This window comes from Terrapene carolina, unplaced genomic scaffold, assembly GCF_002925995.2.
Source record: "Terrapene carolina triunguis isolate 2854851 unplaced genomic scaffold, T_m_triunguis-2.0 Scaffold66, whole genome shotgun sequence".
NCBI classification, from domain to species: domain Eukaryota; kingdom Metazoa; phylum Chordata; order Testudines; family Emydidae; genus Terrapene; species Terrapene triunguis.
In genome coordinates, this window is record NW_020664417.1 from 59370440 (window position 1) to 59378388 (window position 7949).

Sequence of the window (7949 nt, forward strand, 5' to 3'; positions counted from 1 at the left end):
GACCCCATCCCCCACAGCCCCGACCCCCAGCTCCAAGCCCAGCCTCTCTGAGCCGGACACCCCCCGACTCCATCCCCCCACAGCCCTGACCCCCAGCTCCGAGCCCAGCCCCTCTGAGCTGGACACCCCTCGACCCCATCCCCCCCACAGCCCTGACCCCCAGCTCCGAGCCCAGCCCCTCTGAGCCGGGCACCCCCCTGACCCCATTACCCCCACAGCCCTGACCCCTAGCTCTGAGCCCAGCCCCTCTGAGCCGGACCTCCCCCCCCCGACCCCATTCCCCCCACAGCCCTGACCCCTAGCTCCGAGCCCAGCCCGTGAGCCGGACACCCCCCGACCCCATCTCCCCACAGTTCTGAGCCCAGCCCCTGTGAGCCGGACACCCCCCTGACCCCATCTCCCCACAGCCCTGAGTCCAGCCCCTGTGAGCCGGGCACAACCCAACCCAGAGCCCAGCTCCCCACCCAGCCCTGGGCAACAGCAGCACTACCCCCAGGCAGCGACAGCCCATTGGCACCAACCATCACCCAGCAACAGCCCATTATGTAATTGCAAATGTATACATACCATTAAAGCATTTGTTTTTAAATAATGTATTTAGTGTATTTTCAAATTATTACAAATTAATTTTTGTATGTATTTCACTAGTTATTATTTACATTTCCAAATACATGTTACTATAATATTGCAACTTTTTTCGGGGGGCCCCGAAATTGCTTTGCCCCAAGCCCCCTGAATCCTCTGGGCAGCCCTGCAAGAACTTTGCATTGTCAGTTTTATCAGTCCAATTCTGTTTTTCAGAAGTAGTGAACACCCACAACTCCAGTAGAAGTCAATTGGAGCTGCAGATGCACAGCACCTCTGAAAATTAAATCCATTATGTGCATGAATCTGACAGTATTCAGTTACTAGGCTTGATTATCCTGTCACTTGTACTTATTTTAGACTGATGTCACTCCACTGAAGTTAGTGGAGTTAGTTTACACTAGTAAAAGTGGAAGAAGACTCAAGCCCACTCTGCTTACAATGCCGATTAATCTAAACTGCAGTATCGCACTGCATAAACATATAAGATATATTAACCTAATTCATTTCATGCATTTTGTTCAAACATACACCACCTAACCCTTTCAAAACAAACATTTTAACTGGTCATTAAAACTACATCACAGACCTGAATGTAATTTATCTTTTAATTTATCTATAGTAGTTTAGGAGATTATTACAGTTTATGGATTTTTTTAGCATCCACATTGCCATAGCTATAGTTCTTCCTCTTCATTGGGGATGAAATTCACCATTCCTACACATAGCCCAAATAAATCAGACTTCGTGCTGGAGAGTCTACAGGGATAGGGGAAATTCAACCTTTAAACCATAAGCAGGCTGTGCTCATTATTTCAATCCATGAATTTGAATAGTGTCTCGTTGCCCACACATAGGGTTTTGTCACTAGCTCCACATAAACATGGATACAGTAATCCAAGGACCCTCTTTCCAGGCTTCCCACCTCAAGTGGCACAGGTTATTCAAAGGCCCATCTGCACAGCTGCTTCATCCACACCCCTCCTTTGTCAAGGTCTAAAGACTCCATCTTGCAAGATTCCAAGATCCTACATTAAAATACTCATGTGCATGAAGCTGAGCAAGTGCTTTACAGAATTAGGGCCAGAGTGTTTGACATCTTGCAGGATCATGCCCTACAATCAGATTTTGTGGCATAGGTGTCTTTTACTCACATTAACTAATGCTTAAACAATGAAACTACCTGTGTGAGTAAGTAGATCAGCATTACTAAAAGTTGCAAACTCTGTCCTTATGTTATTAATGCATTCATAGATTCATACTTTAAAGTCAGACGGGACCATTATGATCATCTAGTCTGACATCCTGCATAACATAGGCCACAGAATTTTATCAAGTTTGTGACTTATAGTTATAGTTGCAATGGAGCATACTTTAAGACAGAATCCACCACATCCCCTAAATAAGTCATTCCAGTGGTTAATTGCCTTCACTGTTTTACCCTTTTTCCTAGTCTGAATTCACCTAATTCTCAGCTTCCACTCACTGGATCGTGTTATGCTTTGTCTGCTAAATTCTCTCCTCATGGATGTACTTGTAGACCACTATCACGTCTCCTCTGATCCATCTCTCTCTCTGACATGGTAGTGCCACTCTTAATAGTTGTGTGAACAGATCTTACAGGCTGCTCCCAAACAATGACAGAGTTAATTTACTATATAAACTCTTGGGTAATTTTTTCCAGAAAATATTTTATACTTTCTTTAAGGACCTAGTCCTGTATGCCTTATTCAAACAAAACTCCCGTTGAAGTCAGAATCAGACCTTACAGGGTATTAACAGAGATGTGCAAAATTCTACCTGCCCCTTTCCTGGAGAGAAGTATTTTTTTTTTCTTTGATAAGTGAATAGTGTGTTAATTTCTTCATAATCATCATGCTAAGGGTTGGTCAAGTAGATTTTTTTTAACCTAGACTGGTAAATTTTCACAGCAATTTTACAAGGATGTGAAATAAAGTTTTAAATTATTTTTAAATGTATCCATTATTGTATTATGATTTTAGGCGTGAATGGAAGTCAAAGTCCATACATTTTCAATATTAGCTGCATATTAGATTTAAAATGTCAAATGTATAGAATCAAGAGAATCTTCTTCCCCTTGCTTATACAGTTCTACTAACACTACATTTCTAGTAGAAATGGCTATTGACACTTCATATCGACAATGCAATGAAAATATATGAAAAGATTATGAAAAAATACAATTGGAAAACTAGAATATAAAAGTAAAAAAATGAAATACCTGAGCATTTATTTTTAAAGAACAAAATTCTACTTAAATCTTGAGGAAAAATTAATGAAATTCAGAAAGATCCCTAGCCTGCTCCCATTGAAGTCAATCCCGTTGGCTTCAATGAGAACAGAATCTGACTGAAGTGTATGGTAAGCAGCGACAGAAAGCAGACTTTTCTGGAGAAATGGCACACATTTTTAATGTAAAAAGGATGGACATCATTTTAACTAAATTCCTTAATTTTATACTAATTTAAATATGCTTTTGATCATTAAACTTGCCCTAATGCTTGTGTAATGGAACCATCTATTATAATAAAATATTTCAAGAATACCTAGCACATCAGCAGATCTGGTTTGGTAAGATAAGCAAGTTCAGTATAGCAATACAGGAAACCCAAACAGACAGAATGGCTTTATCTGTGTATAGAAATACATGAAAGGTAGAGGCTCATTTTTCCTTGACATGTTATTGTGTTAATGTTTGGGGTTTGTTTTGGTTTATATTGGTTGGTTGGTTATTTTTGGAAGGGAACAGAGGAAGAAACCTAGTCCTATAATGAGATATTGTAAATTCAAGCAGTGTAGTAAACAATTTAATATAATTCTTTATTTTTATATACACTTTAAATTCAGTTATGTTAATCTGACTAGTTAACTGCATATTCAACACTGTTATAAACTATATTAAATCTGCAGCATCACAGATGTATGGATGTAAAATAGTTTGCAAAAGAACAAAATTTACTACTACTTTTAATATATAGAAAACAAAATACAAATGTACTGACACTGTATCCAAATGAACATTGCTTAATAGGCTCAAAGTTTGTGAATGGCATTTTGTAGCGAATTACAACCAAAAATTAAAATTTCAACCAGTTTGACATAAAACAATTCAATATGACTACTAAATAATTAATGTTGTCAATGCTGTACATACATTTTAAATTATGAATTTGTCTTTACATTTTATACATTACTAATTTTACAAATAGAACTTGAAGACCACTTTGTCCAATTTGTATTTATATCCATGTTGCTGAACAAAATGCTTTGAAGTAATAATGTTTTTAGGATTTTACATAGACAATCTCTATTGTGCAGGTTGTACTTTTTCCATATATAATGATCTGACTACTGGGAGACTGGGCATGTTTTAAACTAAATTTAAACAGTATTAAAATATTTGGCCCTATCTGTCTAACACTTTACTTTCAAAAGTAAAGTTTATGCTCCCTAATCTCAGGTATATTATGTGCACTTTAAAAAAAATCCGATTCTGGTATCTATAAGCATGGACAATTCCCCCCACTCCCCATTTTTATACCTTTCTTCCCTCAGCCCCAGGTCAGGATCCTGCGACCCTTACTCACCTGAGCAGTATCATTGCAGTAAGTGGGACTATTCTGGTGACGAATAGTCACCGATTGTTCAAAAGTTGCAGAATCAGGTCCCTGGTTTGTTATAACAGAGTTAATATCATTTGGAACTCAAAAGTAATTTATAACTCTTCTAGCTATGTTATTAATAATTTTATCCCAAATTGGTCTTATACATCTCTCTGCAGAAATTCTGCACAAATTAAAATAAATGATCAAAAGGTCACTTTTTGAGAGCAATAAATGTTTAAAATGTTTCATAATTTATATGCAGTTGTGGCCCAAGTACAAGGAAACTGTTTTACAACTAAAGTAAGTATTTGTACCAGTTTCTACACAATCTTGCACTTTTAAATGGGCAACTCCCCCATTCACATGGTTTTGAGTTCCATAATTACAGAACATATTAATGTGAAATGTACACTGCAGCAGTATACCTCCTATGGCTATATTACTTTTGAAAACTTCTAGCTAAAATCCGGGCAGCTCCTCCCGGCTAGGGAAGGTTCTGGTTGGAGAGGATAGCCAAAATAGGGTGATGACACCAAAAATCCAGCTGGTTGAGTTAGGTGGATAGAATGGCCTGTTTGTAAGCAGCCAGATGTGTAAGGTGAAGGTGGAGATGCCACTAAACACCCAGATTCTGCTCTGGCGAAAGAGAACCTGCGAATGGAGCCTCCAGTAGAACTCGAACTGGTTGCAGTACTGGACTGTCTGGACGGTGTCCGGAGGCTAGTGGAGGTCAGGATCATTGGAAGAGTCTCGATCTGATAGCTTCGAAGAGAGAATCGTATTGGCTGCTGTGATGTTTGTTTAGGTCTTAAACACGTGCAACAATAAACAGCTACCAACGAACCCACAATAATGAAGGCGATGAATATGGATCCAACAATAAGGAAAGGAACGTAGATCGGCTCTGAATAAAAAATAAATAAGTACATTTTAACTCTCCAAAATAGCTCGTCTATTTAACTCTGCAAAGTTTTCAAAGTCCCACATTATTCTTAAACTCTCATCAATTACCGCGCTTGTTAAAAGATGCTCCTTTCATGTATTACAAATAAACTGTGAACTGCGTGCCAGCGGTACGTATGATCTGATACTAAGTAACAACTTCACTGATCGTGCAATAAGCTGCATTTGATTTTTAATTCGCCTTTAGTTCCTACATGCAGAAATTAAAATTATTTGCTGCTGACCATTTTAATAGAATAATTCTTAGTGTTACTATTTTAGATCAGTATTGGAATCCTGAAGGGGTTAGTCCGCATCGTCCTGTTTGCTGCATGAGTATAGTTTTCAGTGGTCGGTTTGGTTTTCCCTTTGTTCAGGAATCATGCTCCACTTTTCCAACAAGTTTTTTTCGGAAATTTACTCACTGCTGCAAATTATAACTGCCTGAAACTATGGACTAACTCTTCAAAAGCTCCAGTCCCTTTTTAGGGGGCAAGTAACCTCAGAGTGAATGATTTTCAGCAAAATATCTTGCAACGCTTTTGCTGGATTACTTGTTTTTATATATATATATATATATAATATATTATATTCCTGGAACCCTAGTCTGATTCTTTTTACAGTTAAAGTTAGTCACGTCTGGAAAGGAAAACAGAAAACGGCCACGGATATGGCTTTCCAGCTGCTCGTTCACTGCACGGTAACTAGCTCTTTAATATAAACTTGCCTTTTGATTTTATGGGATTTAAACTTCTAAGTTGTGGGAGTGATTAAAGCAAACCCGTATTGCCAGCAGCTGTTGGCTAGTTCCCCACAGATTTGCACAGTCCTGCCACGCTCTTCAGGGGAGCCCGGCATTCATTCGGCTGAAGGCCGCGGGTTTTATTTTCGCCCAGGATGCTCCAGCAACACCTTTGACCAGTTACGAAGTATAAAAATAACCCGCCTTTGCCCGTCCTCCGCGCAGCCAAGGACCCGGTAACGCGGTTTCCCGTTTGGCTGCTCAAAAGCCCAACTAGCGCCGCTAGCTGAGCCCCGAGCGGGCTGCCCGGCCCTGGCTCTCGGGGACGTGCGTGGCCGGGGCTGTGCCAGACGGCGGCCCCCCAGCTCGGCCGAGCCTATGGCAAGAGCCCACCCAGCGGCGGGGAGCGGACGGTGGGTGGCCCAGGCCGCTGCTGGGAAGGGCGGTCTGCCCCTGCCTGGACACTAGCGCCGCAGGGAGCCCCAGCACCCCGGCGAGCCCTGCCTCCAAAGCAGCTCGCGTGGCCCGTGGGGCGCTGCCGCCGAGCCGTCAGGGAGGAGCCGGACTCAGCCCCATGCCAGGCTCGCCCTTCACCTGCTGCCGCCACATGCCCGGCCGCCCAGAGCCTCACTTGCTTCCCAGGGAAGTTGGCGGAAACTTTCTCTGCCCGGCCGCGTCTAGCGCGCAGCGCGGGGGTTCGTCCCGAGCAGGCCGCCCGCAGCAGCGAGGGGCTGGGGCTGGGGCTGGGGCGGGAGGGGATTGCACTCCGCAGCGACTGGCCGCGCTGGCTCGGCGAACAGCGGCACCTCACCGCCCGCAAGCCGCCTCGGGCGGTAGCGCCCTGCCCGCTGCTGGTCCCTAGCGCAGGCTCCAGGCTCGGCCACGCGCCAGTCCTGCGCAGCAGCTGGAGCGTCAGGCCCCGGGCAGGAGGAGCCCGCGGGCGGAGCGGGGCAGAGGCGCGGAGCCCGCGGGCGGGCGGGCCGGACACTCACGGGCTGTCACCCCCGGGTTCTGCGGCTCGCGGTCGTTGGTGCAGCCGCCCTGCTCCAGCCGGGCCTCAGCGGCGGCGCAGCAGTAGCGCAGGGCGCAGGAGCCGCAGCAGATGGTGGCGTCCGGCGTGTCGAAGTCCTCCGGGCACTGGAAGCCCTCGTGGTAGCGGCCGTGCCCATCCACCCAGCCGTGGCAATACTCGCCCCCCGCCGGCTGGGCGGACGCGCCCCAGCCCAGGAAGCCCAGCAGCAGGTAGCGCAGCAGCAGCCCCCGGTCCCCCATGGCGGCAGCAGCGGGACCCGCTCCCGGCTCAGCCCAGGCTCGGCGCCCGACTCCCCGCCTCACAGCCGCGGCAGCGACTTCTGCTCGCGGCCACATCCCAGGCGGCGCCCGGCGGGCGAGGCTAGCGGGGCTGCCCCCGCCGGCAGCGCTGGACGCGCACACGGGCTGCTGCTGTGCCGCTCCCCGCCGGGCTCATCGCGGCCCCCAGCGCACCGCGCCCATGGGGGCCCGGGGGAGGCGGCTCTCCTGAGCGCAGCCCCCCTTGCTGGGGGAGAGCCCGCCGGAGGGGAGGGCGCTGAGCTCCCGGTCCCTGCTCGCCTCTCAGCCCTGACTGTCGGGGGAGCAGCTGGAGCCGCGCGCGGAGCCCCGCCTGCCTGGGATTTCTCCAGCCCCCCAGTTACATGCAGTGTTGCCAATTTAGTCATTGGTTGGAAATTTGAATTGATATTGAAACATTAATACACGCTTAAAAGCATATACAGTGTATGAAGAAATACTTGTGCCTGAAAAAGCATAATGGGTTAGTAAAGTCTAAACAAAGACTAGCTTCCTCATACAGCTGTTATTTATGACAATGTCTGCACACTTGTTTCAGCTCTATTAGCCTGCCTAATAATTTCAAATTATTATTTATAAGCAAGGTCTGAATGAGTTCTTCCCTGACAGCTAGTGATGAGCCAGCAGTGGGTGGAAAGGCTTCAGGACCAGACTGTATTTACATGAACACACCTACTCTGCTTAGGTATCCAGCACACAGAGCTGTGCTGCTTAAGTGAACAATT

General features: G+C 45.7%; 1 protein-coding gene across 1 annotated transcript; it reads right to left on the reverse strand.

Moving 5' to 3' along the window:
• Positions 1–3412: 3412 nt before the first annotated feature.
• Positions 3413–7437, reverse strand: SHISA3 (shisa family member 3). The gene is made up of 2 exons (XM_024211696.2): positions 6888–7437; positions 3413–5115 (listed from the first exon to the last, which is right to left on the reverse strand). The coding sequence occupies exons 1-2, from the start codon at positions 7261–7263 to the stop codon at positions 4667–4669; spliced, it is 825 nt and encodes a 274-aa protein (XP_024067464.1). The 5' UTR covers positions 7264–7437; the 3' UTR covers positions 3413–4666.
• Positions 7438–7949: the final 512 nt, after the last annotated feature.

Excerpts from the sequence above, each read along its gene's own strand:
- SHISA3 (XM_024211696.2), bottom strand. The coding sequence starts at position 7,263 with ATGTGGCCGCGAGCAGAAGTCGCTGCCGCGGCTGTGAGGCGGGGAGTC. Across the intron at positions 5,116-6,887 it reads GAACCCGGGGGTGACAGCCC|AGCCGATCTACGTTCCTTTC; the intron begins GTGAGTGTCCGG and ends TTTTTTATTCAG.